Raw genomic sequence first — 23155 nt, forward strand, 5'->3', positions numbered from 1 at the left:
TGAAATTATTTCTATGTCGCCTACATTGTTTCTATTAAAAATTATTCAATACAATTAGAAATTTTTATTTACGAATTAAATAAATTTTATCAATATTTATAATAAACATTTATACTAAAAATTTTAAAAACATAATCAATGAACACATTTCAAAAATATCTCATTCAATACAATTAGAACTCTTATTTGTCAGCAACTTAGAACTCCTTAATTTGGACTTCAATCATTGCCTCTTGATGCTACTATGTACAATTATAAATACAATTCATATAATCGCTAAATATTATTTTAAATGATAAATAAAGATTTAAATATATAATAACTAAAAATATTTATTTTTCCAAATTAATTTTTTAGTATTCATAATTTCATAAATATTATAAATTATAAAATTATAGATATAAATTAAAAATATAGATAACAGATAGGATTTTCTCAATTAATTAAATTAATTTTATTTTGAATGTATGAATGATAATTTTTGCTTTTTTTAAAAAAATATTAATATTAATTTTTTTTTATAATTGAAATAAAAATTTAAATCTTACTTTTTGAGTAAAAAGAACATACAATAATTAATAAATTAAATACTCAAATATTTAATATTAATACTTTAATATGATAATATTATATTTTTCTATTGGTATGTAGTAAAAAGCATTCAATTCATACCCGGCACACCATTTTTAGCTGCGGACGGTGCACGACAGTAAAAAATAAAAATAAAATAATAGTCTATTTTAAATACTAATATAAAATATTAGTATTGTGCATTACTTTAATAATTTTTTCTAGTTTTTACAGTTGGTTACTGTCTAGTGCCTAGTGCCTTACCCTACGGCCTTACCGCCTTACTGCCCGACGCCTGGCACAGCTGGCTGCAATAAAGTCAAAACTTTTGCAGCTCATGCAACCTTTCAACCGCTTTTATAACCTTAACGGATCAGGATTCGAACGGAGTATCCGTCATTCGTCACATCTTAGCCGCTTAAATTAGGGTTCACCCACCTTTCACAGCTCTAAAACCCTTCGCATAACAATTCTGAACAGTCCCTTATTCTCCATTTAGGAGACCAAGGGAAATTTGAGGAAAGAAAATAAAAAGGAGGAGGCAGATTTCAGGTTTGTGCGTGAATTTAATAAAACCGTAAGCCACAAAAATCTGGAAGGTGGATTTAGTTTCATGTTAGATTCACGCACAAACTCGTAATCTGTCTTTTCATTCTTTCCTTATCGTTTCTACAGGTCGCTCTCTGTCCAAAATTTTCTCCTTTCCCCTAAACGAAATTGCCATTTTTAATCTCTAAGTTTGGAGAACGAAAGGAAAAATTTAGCTGCTCTTGCCAAGCCTACCTGCTGATATAAAGAAGGAAGCAGCAACTCTCTAAAAGTTCAAGGTAATGATGTCGTATTTTAGATTAAATATTTGTAATTTTATTTAATCAAATAGTGTGTTTGTTTGTTTCGAGGAATTGTTTCAGCATTTTGATTTGCTCTGTTAGTTAGGAAAAACTTGAATCAAACTATTATTAAAAGCAAAAGGTGAAAACATTACTGAAGAAAAGGAAAAAAAGAGGCAATTAAAAAAGGGATTAGACTTTCCTAGTAGTAGTATCTTGCAGAAAGCCATACCCCCATACACAGCAGATTAGGTACATGAACTTGTTGGAAAACTTTGATATTTTATTTTCATTTCTTCAAATATTGCTTCATCAATTAGATCTCCGCACTGAATTCCCTTTTCTTCGAAAGCTACGATAAGTCGGAGGAACAGTTGCTTCATATAATTGCCTTCGTTCATCTTAGCTTTATAATTCCTCAGAATCTTGTTGGTCTGCATATGGAAATACTCTGCCACAAAATCTTCAAAATTTTCAGGTGGCCTCTTTGGTATCCAAATCATGGTCGAGTGGTTTGTATGAAAATTTGTTGGTTGTACCTTTAAAATTGTGATTGTGGGAAAATATAGTAATGGAGCAAACCGCCTTCATTGAAGAAGGTTTGGGCATTTAAAACTAGACCTTGAATGGAAACTAATACTTGCAGTATGTTTGGTCGGTTTGGATCCCACCTCTCTTCTGCCTCTCCTTTTCAAGTGTTTAAGATGCTGAGGCAAATCTTTCCGCTTCTGTAAATGTTCAGGTTCATGAGGTAGTTGTTTTGGAGATAATAAATAACTCTAGGAGGAATATCTGATTAAACGCTTGGAATGTGTATATCGAAGAAGAAGAGGCCATACTGATAAAGGGAGTCGTCAGGGCCTATTATTACTATTCTCATGATCTCAATTTTTGTATTGAAATAGAATCTGGCAGACTTGTATCCAGTGTTGTCCTTTCTTTGTTTATCCTTTTCGCCTGATGGCTACTAATTGCAACGTGCTGTGAATTGATGAAGTAGTGATCCTACGGTGTATTTGGTAATATTGAAGTTGTTGTTCTCTTTCAAGTCCTTCATCTTGTTCCTCTTCAACTTTGTTAGCCCTATGTTAGACACCATTTATCTGCATTCACACAAAAAGTTTTTATTTTGAGTTGATAATCCTGATTTTTGAATAGAATTTAATACCAATAAATAACTGAAATTTAATGTAATTAGAATGTAGAACTCGACCTGAATTGGTCACTTTACCCTTTTTTCCTTGGCTTGAAGAGTCCTTTTGCCCAACGAATATCTTTGAAAGAACTGATGGCTATCCTAACATTGTAAAGGGAAAGGCTTAATTTATTGTTCTTATATTTGTAATTTTTTCTCCTAAAAAGTAATAAATAATATATACTAATAACTCTCTGTTTTCTATTTTGGGTAATTGTCACCGTTTTATGATATAGTAGTGTTTTCTTTTTAATATTATACATGATGTTGCACCTGTGGTTAGCCTTAGCATCAAAGGCAAAAGTTAGTGCAAGATCTGGCAATGTTTCATTAATTATACATTTTTGTCCAGGCTTAGCGCAATTAGGATGTGCTAGTAACTAAAAGCAAGAAATCGATAGTGTTGCAAACAGCATTAAGAAATTTTCTTCTCATGTTATTAATAGACTTGGTATAAATAGCTTAAATATGAACTTTTAGATAGACTTCTATAAAAATAACTGATGCTTTGACTATTATTTGATCTGCTATTCGGTTTCTGCAGTTTGCTTGATGTAGGATTTGCTACAGGCCATAATTTGATGAAGAAAGCAGAAGGTTAAATGTATCCTCTTGTGGAGGATTTATTGCTACTCTTGAAAACCACATGATTCTCTATTGCTGATAACTTAACTTGGCATATGAAACAGGGGAATTATACATGTTGCATGGCTGTTATGAATCAGTGATCACAGCACAAACGGCTTCCATAATCAAGGGTGTGAGGTGTTTCGAGACATCATGAGCTCATGGCCTCAGCCACCCAGGTTATCTCTTCTCCTTATGCATAAAGTTTGTTTCATTTATTGGTAACCCTTAATTAATATTGGTGTCATTCTGAAAATTGACCCTGTCTGTTTGGAAGCAATGCAAATTGAAATATATATTTTACCTGATTGGGAGGATTGTCAACAAAATGGCTGATGGTTTATGCTAAATTTTGAAGTTTTTACTTTTGTCAAAATTAATGAAGTTGGTATAACCTTGTGAGAGAAAAACGCTTGGTTTAGAACATGCCAATTACATCATACCAGCAAAACTTCAATGTGTGCATTCATTATGAACCTTTGACTGATATCTTGACTATTGGAGGGGATTCACTTTTCAAATTTTTTTCTCTAATGAATCGACAGCCACACAGACTAGGCTAGGTACCCTTTTACCATCCCAAAAGGGCTTTTCAATGCAATGCAGAAACATTGATGGAACTATGGAATAACAGTGTGCAATCTAGCTGTATGATCTTAGTTCAGAAGTACCCAAAAAAAATGAAAATCTATTTCAGCCCCATTATGTAGTGCCCATTTCCAGATCTGTTAAAATGTCCACCCGATTCTGAAGTTGGCCAACTGTTCTCTCTTTAAACCAAGGTACGCACCCAGGGTAGGATGTGAGAAGGGCCAGAAGGGGTTAAGTGGGCCAAGCCTATCTAATCCCAACAACCGGTTATCTATTTACACGTAAGCATGAGGCAAGTTAGACTTGTCTCTCGGGAGTTGAGACATCGAATTTCGATTAGGTTTTTGTTTATTATAAGCACTCAACCAATGCTAGTTCCTTGGGTTCCGTTCTAACTTTATCAAAAGCAAGTTCATATTCTCATATGCACTACTTAAGTTTCACTGTTACCTGATGTATGAGTGGAAGTACTGAAAGCAAATTCAAAATAAAAAACCTACTAAATCACAAAGAGAAAGTGGGTCAGGGAGACCGACTGGCGCCCTAGAAAAGATATCGTGGCGGGGCAAGAGTGAATCATAGTGATAAAGGCATGGACAGGATCGTTCCCTCGTGATATCACTGATATCAGCATTGTTTCAAGATTTGAAACATTTCCAATGCCATAACAACGCATCTAAGTGGGGCATCGCATTAATATGAGCTTTGATAGGCAATATCAAGCAAACTAATTTTTAAATGTTAGCTTTTGCCTTTTAAAAATCGTATGTGATAATTTGGACAACAGTCTCTCAAAGCTGTGAATATGGTTTCTTAAGTGAAAGACCTTGAAAGAACTAAGATAATGAAACCAAAAAATTAAAACTTATCATAAAACAAGAGTTGATAATGACTGCTAGAATAGTTGGTAAACTCCATGATGATGACGATGATGATGAAGAAGTTGAACACGTTTTGATTCGGAAGCAAAATTGAATGTGGAAAGACTCAATTCAGACCGACATTCGGGTTTGGACTCTGACCCAAGATTTTCCAATTTGAGATGCAATGGTGCTAAATGTGTCGGCAACAACAAAGTAGAAAGAAGGTAATTACCTGCAATCGGTATAGAATGGTGTGCTTCAGCAGCACGTGGACTATGGACCAGTGTCCTTTGACCATGGTTGTGTAATTTTCAGATTTTGTACACATCAATCGTACATTTGGAAATGCCTAAAACGGGTTTGGGACTCGATCCTAAAATATCCTGAGATTCATTTCTTTCAAAAAGAAAAAGTAATAGAACATACGACGCCGATGTTTACTGTCGGCAAATTTGTTTTTATTTTCCTTGTCAAAAAAGTAATTAATATGTTGCAGTCCATTCTCTGGTGGTGATAGATCTTACTATAAAACGTTGGTGCTTGGCTGCAGGCTGTGTCACACTTCAAGCGTATTATTACCTGTAGAATCCAAAATTTTCCTACATTGCTGGATTCAATGTTTCTTATCTATTGCGCGCATGTTTTGTCACAAATTGATGCATCCTCCTAGCAGTCCTATATATCTTTCATTTAGACACACATGCAGCAGACAGTAAAGGAGACAGGAGAAGAAGATCAGGTTAATGATATTCTCCATAGGATTCCAATACCATCAACAAGATTTCAGCACTAACATTAAATTTTGGAGATTTTGTCTCTTTCTCTCTGACTCCCTCTCCCTAGAGAGTCTCTCAATACAATTTTATATCATAGTAATATTAAAAAAAAGAGAAGGAAATAAAAAATAATCATGTTGAATATGCCAAAACCCTAATGTTTTCACTTTGACTTGCCCATGGCACGCATGTGCAGCTCTCATATCTCTACTTTTGATTTGAATAATACATATCCCTCTAATGGGGTCAAGATTGATGATTCACAAAAAGATGAAACTAAAAGTTAACTCTCATTCACGAGTCAGATATATCAGTGGAAAGAGCTCCCACAGTTTCGACTGCCTCAATTATGTCAATCTTCTAGAAAGTCTACTCTGAGGTGTGAAGGAAAAGAGAGGGAATTATTCTTACGGCTTGATTGTTGATTTATTAAATCTAAATCTGATCATGGAAAAGGATAATGAGTTCACGGCTTCGCTTCAAGTTGGTGGCTTTTTTAATTAAAAGCAACTGTTAGGTGGGTTAATTAGATATCTGTTAAATCTATAAAATATTAATCATGAACAAACATCTATAGGAATTTGTAGCTTATGACCCGCCAATAATGGAGGGTAACGAGCAACTTATTTAATATTATCTGAATATAAATCCGGTACAAGTTGCCTACCTTCTTAATTAAAAAGATTGTCAGAATATTTATCTGAAAAGGATGGTTAACTATTAGTACTTGATTATTCATTATTTCGGACTCAAGATGAAAGAATGAAATTTATGAGATGGAACTCATGATCATGGATTCGTTACAAACAAGAATAAAAATACAACAATTTTACTATTTTTTGTTCTCTCTCCTTAGCAGATTATTTAATATATATATATATATATAGACATAAATAACTTAACCAAGTAAGTTACTAGAAGATTATTTAATATATATATATATATATATTTATGAACCTTGCATTGCATGCAAACTGCCGTTGATGAATCACAAAATCTGTACCATCGGTTGACTCTTCTCATCGTGTCGCACTCCTTACATGCAGGGAAGATGATATACAGATAACATTACAGAACAACTTCTACCTCAGCAATGTCACTAAAAACCAAAACGAAAAGAGAGGTAATATTCAAAGATTTGACCAAGATGCAAAAAAAATAAAAAACAAATGTCGATATGGGATAAGTCTGAATACGTAGCGGAGACTCGTGACCGTTGTCAAATTTGGGCTCCGAGTCCAAAAACTGGGCTGGTGATGGAAGATGGCGACTTGGCAGAACAAAACAAAACAACTTTATTTAAAAAAGAAATGTAAGAATAGTGTATACATTTTGTCTCTTTTTTGAGCTCCCAAACGTATCCAAGAAGTAAACACTATTCAAACAGTTTCAAAATAATATTCTAATTGAATAATTTAAGAATGGTAGAGAATAGCCAAAATATTAATCAAAAGAGTGAAACAGCTTTCTTTCCACTAACATGCATAAATATAGATATTACCCATAGAATAAAGAACACGAAATCTTCAGAGCGTGTATCGAAAGCGAACCACCCTCCCAAGAATATTCCAAAGCCGCGTACAAACTTGGCCCCGCCTCCTTCCATTCTATATAGACTCTAGTCTCTACTTATGTTTCCAAAACAGTTATCTTTTAAAAGAAAAAAAAAATAAAGAAAGAAAGGGCTAATCACTAATGTCACAAACCCTTTTCATGTGTTTTCATAAAGTTAAAGCTGCGTGCATGTATCATATACTTCAACAAAATTGTTTTAAATTTATTTTTAAAATAAAAAAGAGAGAAATTTGGCATAGTAAAATGTTAACATATAACCTTAGAGTATTAATACATAGATTATATTATTATCCAGAAAATTGCAAAAGGGATAAAAAGAAAGAAAAAGCAGAGGGGAGATTTGCCAAAACAAGAGGCTTACGGTCCAATGAAAATGATCCCAAATCTCGCAACTTGAAAACGTGATTGGAGAAGGTATGAAAACATAACAATTTTTGGCCCAAAAAGCCAAACTCGCGGCACAATCAGGGGCACGTGCTTCCTGATGTCATCATCTCCACGCAAATCTAACCCGTCGGATCGACCACGTGGGTGTTGGCGGTGCCCCCTCCCAAAAAAGGGCGGGTCCCAGAAAAGCAAAACCCGTAGCAGAACAACACGTGTGCGCATGAGAAAGGTGGCGAAAGGCTCCAATGGTCTCGCGCCATCGGTGTGCGCGCCCAATGGGGACAAGCGGACCGTGTATCGTGGGCTGCTTTGGTTTAATCTCGCTGAATAAAAAGAAACAGAGTTAGATAAAGTGAACAAACTCAACATCGATTTTCGGCTAATGATCTTTGGTTTGGATTTTACTTGACAAATCTTGTTTCTACCCTAATTTGTTGTCTCTTCTGTTTATGAAAAAAACAAAACAAAAAAGCAAAGAAAAGAAGATTAGTCTGGCTAGAATAAATTAAGTACCTGGTTAATTATGTGGGTATTTGTTTCTCTTGCTGGATTGTGAGAATGGGTTGTTTTTATTATTATTATTATTTTAAACTTCAAAATTAAGTTGATTATTATAATATGGTGTTGGATTGGATGACAATTAGTGCCGTATCTCTACTGAAAGCTACTGTGGATAAGAGTGTTGATTGGGGCATTAGAGGGATAATTTCCATGCAATAATAGGCTAATTTTATATTTATGTGCTTATTGTTTTTGTATGTATCTCAGTGACCTCGCTAGTCATCTCATACCTTTCACGAGATAGTAGGTGGGAGTAGGTGACAGGGAATCAAGTGAATAACAAAGAAAAATGATTCATTTTTTTGGGCTTTCTCTTACGTCAAAGAACAGTTCATTTCATTTGCAAGTTTCCTTTTTCTCTTTAATCAGCCAAAAAAGGACCTATCCATGTAACATATGGTCGTAATTAATTTTATGAAAATTTCACATGTTTGGTGAAATATCCAATTAAGGCTATTGATATATAAGTTCATATCTCATTAAAAATCAATTATTTGACTGATTGATAAACACATCATTTTTGTTTAAAAAATTATTTAATTTTTAATAAAAATAAAGGGGGCATCTATATTTACCCTAGAAGAAAGAAAAAAGAAGAGGAAAAATGGGTCTCGTCTTTATCCGTCCAACAAGGATGGCATTGATGTTCCAGCGGAAAACATGGTGAGGAAAAGAAAATCTATTGATGGTGTTTGTAAGGTTTGTAAGAGTAAGGGAGATCAGTACTTTATATAGTTATCCGTATTTGCTCAAAAAAATGATGTGTGAAAAGAACAATCTTAATTAATCTTTACCCAAAAAAGTTAGGAACCGAATTATTGAAGCATGCAAAGGTAAGTCGAGCTTACACGCAAATTATGTCAGCGTGCGAACCCCTTTGTGTCCCCACGGCACACCGCACGTGCATCATCTTGTGTTTTTTCTCTCAAAAATTTCTTCCCACCCCAAAGCCTAAAGCCTAAAGCTTAAAGATAATGTAAGGAAAAAAAAAAAAAAAGGAAAAGGGGAGGAGAATTCTGATCTTCTTCTTTCTTTTGTTCCCCTTTTTCATGGGGATTTCCGCTGGCTTCGAAAGAAAAGGCAGCCATGATCACCGACTGAATAAGTGAATATCGAGCATATATGCAAAAATATTTATGCCCTCATTTCACACCTTTCATGTTGAATCATTCCTGGTTCAGGTTCTTTGTAAGCGGACAAAACCACTATATATTTCCAGCCGGTTAGCTCCTAATTCTTATTAAGTTCTAAAGAAAGAATTTGTTTCGGCTGCCGGAATTCAATGAGAGAATAATTTCGAATTTTGAAAAAAAGTTGAATCCTCGTGTGACATAGGGAAAATGTACAAACCATGGATATTTCTGATGATAGAGTCATGGTCCAAATCATTCAAACAGTAGAATAACCTTACATTAACAATGAAATTAAGATTATTATAATGTTAGTTATTTTAAATCATAGGACGTAGTCCCTACATTATCTTTTTGCTTATAGGACGAAAGTCCCCCTCACTTTATTAAGCGAAACATTACATTAATACGTTATCTTATCCTCTTTAACAAAATTCACCACCATACACGTTGCCTTTTAATAAGACAATAGAAGCCTAAAAGATTACAACCTCCACATCATTTTATTCAAAAGACCAAAATAAAAAATAAAAAAAAATCACCACCATCTTATTAAAACAAAAAGAAAGAGAATATCTTATACAAATTTACTTTAGAATCGTGTGAAATGATTCAAAATTTAAAAAATAAAAATAATGATATTGTGTGTAAATAATATAAATTTTAAATATTGAAATTAAAAAAGCACAATTTTGAGTTGTTCAAATCGATAATCTTTTGAAAATTTTAATTTCAGAATATTCTTTAAAATTAGTTAAAATACTATTTATAGAAATGTTTTAATATTAAATATAGTAATTAACTATTAATGGGATGATTTTTAATGTATTAAAAAAGATATTATTGTCTTTTTTTTTCATTTTATCTATTTTTATTTAATTTACAGGTAGACGCAGGGGCGCAAGAATACACAGAGGACAAACAACAGGGCTGAGTTTTCCAAAGCCAAAAGGGCTTTACGCCGTTCACACTGCGTGAACCAGTTAACCGGTCAAAATCTACGTATGAAAGCGTCGACCATACTGTCGGACCAACGATGAGCTTATGCGTTGAATGGCTACCGGCACTGTTGAATGTCCGTACCAAAATTTGACCTACAATTGCCAGTAAATTCTTTGGTTGCCATTTTGCCAACCCATCATTATAGCTCTCTCTCCCTTTCTCTCCATTTCCCTATAGCGAAAAATCTCACTTTCTTCTAAACCTAAAACTCTCTCTCTCTTTCACCTACCTTATAAATCAGATCAACCCTACTCCACTCTTTCCTTCTCTTTCACTAAACAAAGCTTCACTCCCTCTCTTTCTATTCTTTTCTCTTGTGAGTGCAAGTCTTTTGATGAACAGAAAATTGGAGTTTTGATTGATCCATGGAGAGCAAAGAGGGTGTAAAGATGGAAGATGTTATGGGAAACTCATCACCGTTTTCTGATTATATAGCGAATAGTTTCCCATTACAAAGTATATTTGATTTGAGTGAAGGAGAGAAGATGCCATTAGGGTTTATGGAGTTACTGGGTGTTCAAGACATGAGTATTACTCCTTTATTCGATATGGCACAGCAGGTACCATCTCTTGCAACCCAACCTCCAAATCCAACTTCGACGAAGATCGACTCTCCTCCTGAGGTTTTTAATCAGCCTGCTACTCCAAACTCTTCGTCGATATCATCAGCATCGAGTGAGGCTGTCAATGATGATCCTGTTAAAGCAGAAGACCAAGAAGAAGACCAGCAAGAAACCAGAAAACAGTGAGTTTCTTTTCTTTTCTTTTTTAAAAAATTTTGTTCTCTTTTTATTTCTTTTCTTTTTAAAAAAAAAAATAAAATAAGGAGAGAGAGGAGAAATCCGTGGAAGAAACGACCAAGACATGGATGGGCCTTTAATGTCTATGTTTGAGTTTGTGTTTTGGTTTACTGCATAACAGAAACCCCATTTGGAAACTAATTTGGAAAAGAAATGAGGTTTTTTGTTTTCCATCAAAGTGATTTGAAGCTGATGAAGAATTGTTGGATTTTTTTGGCTTTTGGCGTTTGTGATGGTGGGTCTAGGTTGAAACCCAAGAAGACAAATCAGAAGAGACAGAGAGAACCGAGATTCGCGTTCATGACAAAGAGCGAGGTTGATCATTTGGAAGATGGGTACAGATGGAGAAAGTACGGCCAAAAAGCTGTAAAAAACAGCCCCTTTCCTAGGTACTAACTTCAATGTTTAACCCATTTTAGTCCCCTCATTCCGTATGCTCTTCCTTTACCACTTTACATAAAATTTCAGACAACAATTTTTAATGGGTTCATTTGCACTGTTTCTAATTTTCCAAGGAGTTATTATCGTTGCACCACCACCTCATGTAATGTGAAGAAAAGAGTCGAGAGATCTTTCAGTGATCCAAGCATTGTGGTAACCACTTACGAAGGTCAACACACTCATCCCAGCCCAGTCATTCCTCGTCCCGGTCTCGGTGGCTCTCATCTGACTTCAGGCATCTCCGCCGGGGCAGCAGCAGCTTTTGGCATGCCAATGCAAAGGACTCCATCTCACTATCAGCAGCCATTTGGCAATGGCTTGTCTCCTTTGAGCGTTGGCCATATTGGTTCCAATATTAACGCCAGTTTTCTTCATGAGAGGCGTTTTTGCACTCCAGGGCCGTCTTTGCTTAAAGACCATGGCCTTCTTCAGGACATCATACCATCCCACATGCTGAAAGAAGAGTAGATTAGAACAATCCATTACCGCTATGTAATTCTCTCTCTGACTTGGGTGAAAGGAGGTGTAGATGGAAATCAGTTCACTGGTATGTAATTTTCTTGCTGACAGGTGGCGATTTTTCTTGTAGAAGGAACCCGCTAGCCCTTTATACAAACCTTGATGAATATTATTACTGTAACTTGGTTCTACTTTTTGATCCAATGCAAGAATTACTTTCTTATTTGGGGTTGGTTTTTTTCTTTCTTTTTTTTTTTTTTCATTTTTGCCTCATATGGTGGTTCTGGATATGTAGAGATTATACACCACGGAAATTTGGTTCTTTCTTCTTTAATTCATCTGACTCCTCGTTTGTCCTATATCTTTGTTTTTGTTGTAGAAGGAATGTGCATTGATTCCCCCATTGAAAGTACTGCAGTCGAGATTTTGAGGGCTAGGGTTGTCTTCAGAGAGCAATTAATGTGGAAGCTGGAAAGCTTTCTATTTGTCTGGGAATCAACGAAATCCAATTTTTTTTCGTGGCACCGAGGCCTGCAAATTGTAAGGATTTGGTGAGAAAGAAAATTAAATGTGCTGTATCTAAATATGCCCGAGGCAGATGGAACAATAAACTCGACTAGACGTCCTTTTAGCCTAAGCTACATAAATAACTCTACTCTTCTTGCGTCCGTGCTATGCAACCCATTGCTCATAGATTTGGTTCAATGAAATTGTGGGGGTTTGGGTGGGTAGAGGGGCGAAGAAATCCATTTACATAGACATGCACTATGGAAGCTTGATTCTTTTATTCTTAATCATGGGGCTGGATTTCACATCGCTATCCACTGTTTCTTTGTGGTTGTACGTCTGCTGGCCATGTGAATTTGTCACTGTTAAGAATATTGTTGCCAGGTTGATCATTGGGAAAAACATGGTGATGGCAAAAGGGTAAATTGGCTGCCTTTCATTTAGCTAAAACAATATCCTCGTGCCTGTTAGTCAGATGGTCCATTACGTGATTCCTAGGGCCTACCACCGCCACCGCCAGCGCCAGCACAAGACTGTTACTTTTTTATTACACCGTAATAATGTAATAATGACCATTTTTATCCTAGCTAAGAAAATTTGTCGCAGCCACAAAAGCAACATAGAACGATATATCAAGTTCTGAAAGCTACATTCTTGAATGCCCCAAGCATGGTTACCCTAGGCCTTTTGGCTAGCCATGACAAAAGAATAGTTAACCTTAGTCTGCAATTAATTCATAGGTTACCAAAGGGTGAAAGCGTGACGCGGGGCCTAATGTTCGGCCTCCTAATAACCCCTTAGGAAATTCCTATGCAATAAGGACCTAAGGAATCTTAGCCTGACAGCAGTTCCATTTCCACATGCTTCCCAGAAGATGGTCACCGCAATGGGTTTAACAACATTTAGAAACTTCCTTCCATAGCTGTAAATTTCCATATTTTCATTCTGTACAATGAACATTAAAAACAGCAACAAAACAACATACATATAGCAATGGATATAATATTTAAAGCAACACATCTAACATTCAATCTCTAAGTGAAAATCTCGTGTACATAAGTTAACGAACACAAATAAAAATCTGTATTTCATTAACAGGGTTGTAACTACATCAGCAGTCTTCAAGTTAACCTACCAACATTTAACCACTGTTAGCCAGGAAAGAAGAGACACGAGGAAGGCGATGAAAAATAAATTAATTATTATGAATAAAAATCAAAACCTATGTAGCCTAATAACAACTAGATGATGTCCCGGAAAGAATCACTCAGAAAGCAATGTCAGCAACCTCCCTCCACCCGAGTCTAATATACATGCCTTACAAAGCTGCTTCTACTATTTCTAAATTAAATTATCCCGCTTCGTGTGCTTGTTTTTGAGAATAAAAACTGCAAATAAAGGAAAAACAATGAAAAATGCAGACATACATAATCTTTGAAGATTCACTTCGTGGTTCTAAAAAGTTCTCTGCACAGCCAAAATCATCAGATTTCATTTATCAGAATGGAGCCTAAGTTATAGCTACTGTAATTACAATTAAGAGAGAGAGAGAGAGAGAGAGAGAAGATGGTGTGGTTGAGGAGAGGGATTTTTCTAAAGCATTGCATTTGTGCCTAATCTCCATTTGTGTTTCATACTATCATCACAAATAGCAACTTGTTTATAGAATGGAAATAGCATGAGAGGCTTAGAGAAAATGGACAACCAATGAACTACAGTTCAATCAGATTAAGTGATTAAGAGGCTTGCACCTGATACAATTTAAACACAAGTTGGATCAACAATTGGACTTGTTTCTGACTTGATTTGCAGATGGTCCACTCCCTGAAAAATCAGAACATACTGAATTTCAGTAAATATACCTTCATTTAGAAAATGCCATAATAAGAGAACAGAGTATGACATAAAGCTTCCACAGATGCAAAACACATCAACAAAAGTTGAGTTTTGCAGAAAATTAAAACATCCATATAGATACTCATCAGTTACATTTACCTCCATGTCTCTGGGTTGAAGACATGGTGCAATGGGAATAATTAAGATATATGTTAGAAGAAAAAAGGAACAAATCCTAACCAATGTAGACAAAGGTTGTTAGACCTTAAATTTCTGATGCATGAGACAGGTGTGAAGCTGCACCTCTTGATTTTGAATAACTTGTTCTGTAGAAGGAATGGTTGAGTGAGAATGAAGCTGTTGGCCAGGACTTTGCAGCTTTTGCTGCTTCTGCAACAGTTTCTCAAATAACATGAATTCCTCAGGCTTCTTCCACTGCAACATGAATTTTACATAGATTGCTCAAATTGAAAGAAACTCTAAAACTGCAAAATGCAACAAAGAAATATAAGGCATGAAACTTACTCTGCTTTCACAAGTGACACAATTATAGTAATACTTGTATCCATCTGGGCAGGTGTGTTCGCTCCAGTCGCACTCTAGTGGAGCCACTGTCTCAAGACTTTGGGTTGTAGGTGCAACTGACGTGGCAGCATTTGTCTGGCTACTTCCAACCTGTGGAGACTGGAGAAATATGTTACATTGGAGTAAAATATTCAGTTAACAGCACACCATCATATGCGGGGAAAATAAACAGAGTAGGAATCTTTTTTTTTTTTTTGGGGATAAAACAGAGAAGGAAATCAAAAGATAATACTATCAACATTTTGAAGTGAATCCTTTTGACAGGCATCTGCATGGGCATTACCTGTCAGGTATCACAATTCAATAAATCATTATCCAAATAACCAATAATAAGCATGCAAGTGACCTGAGAACTACATCTATTTTCTATTAAATTCAAGAGTTCTTTCTACTGATGCAGCTTGTTAAGGCTCTGAAAATTTGGAAAACTCCTTTTCTTTTATTAGGAAATACAGAAACATCCAGAACAATCTCAGACCTCATGGATTTTTTAATTGTTGTTAATTATATTGCAGCAGTGTATCTATTAGGCTAGCGACTAGCATGGAGCAGTTTATCTTTTAGACAAGTATGATCCAGGAAATGCATATCCATCAAAGAAGGCATGGATTCATAACAAGCATGCAGTATCTTTAACTCATAACACCATCTATAATGCCTCAGTCAAGCCTAATCTTAGGAGCATTGATGGACAAAAGCTCCAATATTAGATTAACCTTTCAAGCGACCTCTACTCAGTACTCCAGAATGAACAGTTTATTGATATGAACTTTTTTTTTTTTTGAATTTGTAAATTTCTTGAGATCCATAAATGTATAAAGTGATCAACGTGAGTTATAACACATGGGTCTAAATGTACGCAAACCAAGACTTGAAAATTTTTCTAGTAACAAGAAAATAAAATCACAAATACTCCATCATCGAATTACCTCTAGCTTGGGTACATATGAATTCTGCTGGCCTACATTTTGTGATGATGGTGGCATCAGAGGTAATAGTTTCTGCTCAGAGACAGATTGGTGAGATGACTGAGAACTTTCCTGAGGAGTTTGTATTTGCTGTAATGGCAAGGAAGTCGCCTGTGATTGTGCTTGCTGTCCTGGAGGATAAGATTGATGAGTAAAATGAGATGCTGCAACTTCAGGGTTTGCCCAATGAGAAACACTCCGTGGTTGTGAATTTGTCAAAATGTGTTGCACAGGGTATGATGCATTAGGTGGTATACGTCCTGCCATTGGGTCACCAAGATTTGGGCCATTTGGCACAGGTCTGGAGCAAGTAAACAACAAAATGGAAGCTCCATCAAATCTATTGAACAAGAAAATATTAAAAGATAATGGCGAAATAGGGGAAAAGGTTACCCCATAGTCAACTCTTGAGGATAGGAGCCAACATTTATGGTGTTAAACGTATAATTTACCCTGGAAAGAAAGCGAGTGCAACAACATGTTAACATAGTTTAACTATAAATTCATTTAGTTGTACCAACTTAAACATATCATTAGAGCATGCAGTTGTAAGCCAAATGAGACAATAAATCATGTTTCCGTCAACAAAACTCAATGTCTGCCTTTGGTTCCAGTTGATTTATAAGTACAAATCAATGACTTCAATTCTAATATCCTTCTGGGCTTCAAGTACAAGAACCCCAAATTAGAAAGTTATTGCCAAAAATATTTCTGATGTATGCATTACAGTTGAAGATAGTAGAACCAAAACTACCAAATTGGCTTTGCTTCATAGCAGGCTGATGCAATCTCCAACTAGGAAGCCTGATATGAATATTCATAAACAGATCTTAAAGTATGTACATTAGACATCCAATCAAATGGCAATCAGTTAAGTCTCTGGCATGACCATAAATGTAATTCATTCATAATCTGATCGTAACACACAAAGCATAAATTAACAATTCTCACAATTCTGAAACAAAATAACGTATCAAGGAGCAAACCTTGGTTCTCCATTCCTGGGTCTCTTAGGATTTGCAAATCGAACAATCAATGGCTGGTCACAACCCTAAAAGAGGTAAGGGGATGAAAACAGGCAACTGAATCAGTAATCTTCATTGGCATAAGTAAAGTAGGTATACATAACAAAATGATAATCAACATGCATTACTTTCATTGTGAAAATTCCATTTAATCCTTTGATTGCTGCCAGGGCCATTTCTCTACGAGAAAATTGAATAAATCCGCATCCTTCAGAAAAGCATAAACATCTATATCAGAAGCAGACTTATTGAAAGCTTGATAATAGTCACTAACAAATTGCCATGATTCAAAAAGGAGAAAAGGAATTGAAACATGCATAGCTAAAGAAATCAAGACAAGATGGTCTAGCAATGGGCTTGATGAGTCTTTAATCTTTGAACATATTTAACTTTTGATTAAGAGTGTTTTAGGTCTACAGAAGAAGCATATCACAAGAAATCACTGGAAAATTATAATGATGCCTATATTTCTTGACAAAATCATAATTCCATACACTCTTTTAGATTAATCAAAGTGGAAAAGAGTTTTTCTTTTATTAAAAAAAATGGCAATGATTATATAGGGGTGAAATTTTTTGTGTCCTAAGTGTAAGAAAACCAAATTATTCAAAAGACCTACAAATCCAAACTAAAAGATCAGACAACTAGATATAACATTCAAATTTCAATTTTAAGCCTGGAGTTAATTCATGGAAACTACATTGGCATATAAAGTAAATACGTTTTCCAGTATGTCCATTCTCAGCAAGCAGTTTGGAAATTGACTGTGGAGAAAGAGATATAATAGGGATAAGAACAAACCACGATTTTCCCTGTGCTCATCACGCACGATGTAGATGTCTTGAACATTACCATAAGGAGAAAATATCTGACACAAGAAATATTCAAAAGATACCTCACAAAAGTCAATTAAGAAAGTACAATATCACAAAAGAGGTTCATGTTATTTTTTCAGTGAATTATTGACATGTGAATGAAAAAAACCAACAAAGAGATAACAGCATTTTGGGAGACAGGTTTATGATCAAATGCAAAATCCTACATAATCTGAGTCAGGCTGGTAAAGTATTGACATGCATGCATACACACCCATGCATCCATATAACCTAAGCAGAATAAAGTTAGTCCGTTACCTAATACGAATTAAGCAAATAGAACCTATCATGCATGTATTCACACGCATGCAAGCAAGTGCAATTGTAGAATATTCTTGCCCATGGGCTGCTTCATCACATTGCCAGTGCTATGGAATGAAATGCACAGCACATACATATGGCAATGGCTAAATCCCTGGGCAGAATGTCCAGCCACACCCCCCTCCCCCCCCCCCCTCCATCTTACACCTCTGTTATTGATTAACCTCACACATCATATTAGACTTAAGAAATCGTATCAAACAGGAGAAATAAAATTATCTTGTAGAGGTGCAACCAACTGAGCATGAACTCTCAATGAATTCGGAACATACTTCTTCAATATCCCTTTTTGAAGCTTGTTTGTTTAAGCAACCGACATATAATTTGTCTGGAAGTAGCCCTACTAAGAAACAAATAAAGCACTCAGGATAAATAAAGACAGAGAAGGAACGCAAAACATTATCACAATCTTGAAATTATATACTTAGCAAAATATTGAAAAAAGTTACAAAAGCAATATATATGACTAAGTGAAGACCTAGCAACATGTGCTCATGAAGGTTTCTTTTGCCTTTTTTCTTCTTTTGAAGGAGGAGTGATCCATGAAAACTGTTTTCTCACAGCAAGATACCTTATGATCAATAAAATCTAAAACTATATTACAATAATTTTATTTGTTCAATCTAAAGAAGCAAAAAGAGTAAAGAGGACTTTTCTCACAAAGGATATAACCTACTCAATCTGTAGAGATAAAGAATGAGTAACAAACTAACATTCTGAAACCCCTCATTTTGGTGACACCAAATTCACCATAGCACTTTAATTCCTTCCTCCTGGATACCATGGAGAGAATCATTACCCCCCAATCAAACAATAGGATACTTGTAATCATTAAAAAGGGAGTGCATCTAAGCTAAACAAAAATTTCATACCCTCCACAGACAAAAAGAATAAGATTTTCCACAAAACAAGCACAATTGATGCTTAACATGTTCCATAACCATACTTCTACAAATCAAGATGTATTTTGCAGGCAATCCTTTCCAACTAGAGCCAGCAGGATACTATTTCAAGCAACTTAAAGTACATAATCCAAGTAGTTTCGAGATACAAGCAGAAAAACCTTTTATGTTCATTCAGCGATTCTCATTTGCATAATAGGCTCCTCTGCGAACATAATCATATTGTCTATAGCAGAATAAACAGTTAAACATGTAAAAGGATGGCAGGATTTTCATAGTGTGAATGAAATAGTAGACATATAGAGTATATGAACAAGAAAAATGGTTCCAAAAGCAATACATGTAAGTTCTAAATAGTAAACACTTACCAAGGCGATCTCGTTCAGCATCAGCATATCTGACTTTAACGGTAGTCAGTTCCTGGAAAAAGCATTTACTAAAAAGTGAACCACTACCCATAGAAATTAAAACAGTAACCAACAGCCTTGGAAGACTACTTTATTAGATTGCGACAAAAGAACTTACCCCAGGAAAAGTATACTGATTGTGCAAAGCTGTAATAGCTCTGTCAGCTTCCTCAAATGTTGCATATTTTACAAAACAATACCCTGAAACAGCACAATTTACACTCACGTCAATAGAATTACAGAAAAGACTATTGTCTGGTGCCACTTTAGTCTAGGAAAAACAACCGTCTGGATGCAATTTGTGCACTTTGTATAGAATAAACATCACCAGGTATGCATAAAATTAATCACAATAAATTCTAGAATAATAAAATTTGTATACCATGTCGTTCACCAGTTTTCTTATCCTTTGGTTGAATAACCTGAACAACATTTCCATGTTCTTGAAACAAGGAGCGAATCTAACAAAAACAAGAAAATATCCAATAGTTACCCATGTCACATACTCAAAGAACTCTTATAGGAAAGTTATACCATTAGGAACTAATACTTATAAGAAGCATAATCCACTTCACACATCACATTTTAGTTATGGATTCAAGGAAGCGGGTGTCGGACATATAGCGAATAAAAAATTGTGAAAAAAAATGATAATGGCTTACAGTTTCTTCAGTTGCTATTCTTGGAACCGTTGCAACATAGAGTTTTGCAAGACTGCCTACTTCAGAATGCTCTGATTTAAAAAAAAAAATTAAAAACAAATGTTCTTTAGTTACCTCCTCCAATGGATAAAAATGAAAATATAATTGAAAAAGGGGCAATTGGACACAACCGAAGTGAGCATTAATTCTTAGAGTTGAATAAAAGGGAAAAAAATAAAGATAAAGAGTAACGTAACGGTACCTGGAGAAGCTCCTCGACCGGAATAATGAAACCCTCTCTTTCGACTGGAATTGGGACCGTTGCCACCGTTGGACCAGAACGCTTCGTTTTGTTCACTGCCAGGTTGATGGTGGTCGGGGAATTGTTCAAAGTGGTGGTGTTGGTTAGGCTGTTGGTGTTCGAATTGCTGGTGGTTATGGTGGTGGTTGTAATGGTGATTGTGGTGGTTGTGGTGGTGGTGGTGGTGGTGGTGGTAGTGGTCGGAGGAGAAATTAGGTCTGTGGTCATCAGAAAACCAAGGAGTTGGATTTAACGGTTGGTGATCGTTTAACCGTTCTCCGCGGTCTCTGTGCCTCTCCATCTATGCTGACGATTGGTTCGAAACCCTAGAAAAATTGGAGGAGTAAATACGAGGAAAAACCAAGTGCAGAAATTCGGAGCCTGAGACTACCGCCAGAAAAAAAAAAAAAATTTATTGAAGGAAAAAGGTTGAAAACTTGGAATAGCAACAGTTCCTTGGTTAGTGGACAAGAAGATGGGGGGAATATGGTGAATGAATTGAAATGGACCATCACTTTCCTTTAGATGGGCTGGGTCCAGATGTAAGCAGACATTAGTCCATAGGCTTTTTTTTTCCCGGATTGTCCATGGACCTTATATTTCTGGTACAGAGGAAAAATACATCTTGTTCATGTATTAGTATTTGTGTGAACAATTTTTATTTTAAAAATGGTATAAAATGTAAATATTTTGAATAATAAAATTTGAAGTATAAATAAATCAAATTTTTTAATATTAATTTATAAAGAATTCAGTATTATCAAATTTAAGAAAAATGTTTTTACTATAAAGTAATTCAATAAAATTATAATTACTATATATAAATTGAATAGATATTATTAATTTTTAATATAAAAAATATTTAAAATGACCATGTAGAAATAAGATCAGACTTTATCCCAATTAGTAAGTGTATTTACTTCTTAATTTGGATTGTAATCCTATTTGATACTACTATGCACAATTGTAAATATTTAAACAAAAAATGATAATTTAGACATATAATGAGTAAAAATATCTTTTAAGATAGAAAATTAGAAATTAAATTAGGGTTAGTAGTTACTTTTAAGTTTGAATTTCAATCATTGTCTCCTACTATTATGTATAATTGTAATATTATTTATATAATAATTAAATATTATTTAAAATGACAAATCGCAATTTAAAAATATAATTAGTAAAAATATTGTTTATGTCTTTGATTTTGATTATTGTCTAACACTATTACATATAATCATCAAATATTATTTATATAATAACTTAAAATTTATTAAAAATGGTAAATGAAAATTTAGAAATATAATGAGTATAAAGATCTATTTTCGTCAATAAAAAACTTTCAGCATCCAAAACTTCAATATAACTAGTTATTAACCAGCGTTACGTTGCGATATTTACTGTTTGACGTATAATTTACAAATTATTTTAAATACTTAAATAATTTGATAATATATTTCATTTATAAATTGAGTAATAAAATAATTGTTAACAACAATGCATAGATAAATGTTGTTAGTAATATTAACAATAATTTATGAGAAAAAATAGTAACTATGAATAATATCGAAAATTTTTCTAGTATTCATAGGTTTTTAATAGTAGTTTAAGTGAATTGATCAAAATAGAAAAATAGTTAAAGTGAAGAAAATGAAAAGAACCAAGTTATGTAAGAATATGAGGGTAATATGTTATGCAAGACCTTACTGCAAACTTCTATCAGTGCACATTATCCTACTAGTTAATATCTTATGCATGTACAAAGATAATTCATCACAAAATATACAAAAAGTCATTTTATATTTAGCAATGAAGAGCTAACACTATGTTGTCCAAAAAACAGGATAAAGTTCGATTTGTACAAGCCATTTCAAAGTATGCAATGTCAATTTTTTGGACAACATCGTAGAAACAGGATGGCATTTATCAAACAACAAAAGTGATCTCACGACAGTGATTTTAGATTTTCAACGACATTTGTCTCCTTCAAATATAGCACTGAAACAAATATTAAATAATTGTCATAAGAGTATGCAAAAAAATATTCTATAATTAAGTGAGAAGATTGTAAAAATTGGGTAATTGCTAGAAAAAGAAGATATACCTTTTAGGGTACTTTCCAAATGCCCCCTCATTTCGGTAACGAGAATGGAGCAAACTAAATTGTAAATCGCTCTTTCTATGTGGGTAACTCTTAAAAAATACAATGATAGAAGAACAACTCAGATTCCGGTCTCACATTAAAAACAAAAAAAAAAAAAAAGACCTCAGCATCTGCTCATCGATTTCATCGAACTCGGAATTTATTTTGTTGCCCTAAGTCTTTCCCTTCATCTCTATGATCAATCGCACTCGAAATGTCGCCCGCCTAAAAGCCTTTCATAGATTTCATTGGAATCGGGTCTAAACCCCCTTCCTTGACCCAAATCCTATCGTCACTTCGTCAATCCTTTGCTGCCCACAAACACGTCGCAGGAATCGCAGATCCATGCTAAGCTTGGAAAGGACAATGACCTTGCCAATGAACTTAGTGGCAATGTCTTCGGTGAGGGCAAACTTGGGGCAATGATGATGATGGAAAGGCAACCAGGTTTCGTAGAAGGAAATTAACAAAAAAGAGAAAAATAGAAATGAAAAGTCCAAAACGCTCTCAAAATATGATAAAATATTATGAACAGGTGTTGAATGCAAAATGTTCTGTACGTAGGAATCAGTATACGTAAGATAATTGAAATTTATTTAAAATGACAAATGAAAATTTAAAAATATAATAAGCAAAAAGTCCTTTTTCATCAATAAATTTTTTTTATAATAACTTTACATTGTATATATATTTTTATAAATTATAAATACATCAATTAAGTAAAAATCTTAAACTCAAATTTTTTTTGCTTTGTTGAAACTTGGTATAGCAATCACTTGAATTTGTACAAAATATTTAAAAAATTGTTTCATGATTTTGTTGAATTATTAGATTAAAATA

General features: G+C 34.5%; 2 protein-coding genes and 1 long non-coding RNA gene across 15 annotated transcripts; 2 read left to right on the forward strand and 1 right to left on the reverse strand.

Annotated features, from left to right (window-relative positions):
- The first annotated feature begins 916 nt into the window (after positions 1-916).
- On the forward strand, positions 917-3598 carry LOC18613722 (uncharacterized). The gene is made up of 3 exons (XR_001926183.2): positions 917-1397; positions 3140-3192; positions 3285-3598. It is a non-coding gene; the product is annotated as an uncharacterized LOC18613722 (long non-coding RNA).
- Positions 3599-10279: 6681 nt separating this feature from the next.
- On the forward strand, positions 10280-12030 carry LOC18613724 (WRKY transcription factor 68). Its single transcript, XM_018127572.2, has 3 exons — positions 10280-10852; positions 11153-11296; positions 11423-12030. Exons 1-3 carry the CDS (start codon positions 10473-10475, stop codon positions 11814-11816), a joined length of 918 nt encoding a protein of 305 aa, XP_017983061.2. The 5' UTR covers positions 10280-10472; the 3' UTR covers positions 11817-12030.
- Positions 12031-13374: 1344 nt separating this feature from the next.
- Positions 13375-20637, reverse strand: LOC18613727 (flowering time control protein-related / FCA gamma-like protein). 13 transcript variants are annotated; one of them, XR_016024815.1, is made up of 16 exons: positions 20137-20636; positions 19896-19966; positions 19616-19694; positions 19352-19434; positions 19195-19246; positions 18197-18267; positions 17530-17596; positions 16857-16936; positions 16690-16754; positions 16097-16156; positions 15665-16004; positions 14676-14834; positions 14454-14585; positions 14066-14138; positions 13742-13781; positions 13375-13445 (listed from the first exon to the last, which is right to left on the reverse strand). XR_016024815.1 is itself a non-coding variant. In XM_088804055.1 (15 exons), exons 1-14 carry the CDS (start codon positions 20474-20476, stop codon positions 14076-14078), a joined length of 1692 nt encoding a protein of 563 aa, XP_088660181.1. In that variant the 5' UTR covers positions 20477-20637; the 3' UTR covers positions 13375-13781; positions 14066-14075. The 13 variants fall into 13 exon arrangements, 8 of the variants coding, with proteins under 8 accessions (XP_088660181.1, XP_017983045.2, XP_017983037.2 ...); XR_001929482.2 differs by having other exon boundaries at positions 14415-14585; XR_016024820.1 differs by lacking the exon at positions 13742-13781 and having other exon boundaries at positions 14391-14585.
- Between the last annotated feature and the right edge of the window lie 2518 nt (positions 20638-23155).

The sequence above is a fragment of the Theobroma cacao genome, chromosome 1 (genome assembly GCF_053813885.1).
Source record: "Theobroma cacao isolate CCN51 chromosome 1, ASM5381388v1, whole genome shotgun sequence".
Classification (NCBI taxonomy): domain Eukaryota; kingdom Viridiplantae; phylum Streptophyta; class Magnoliopsida; order Malvales; family Malvaceae; genus Theobroma; species Theobroma cacao.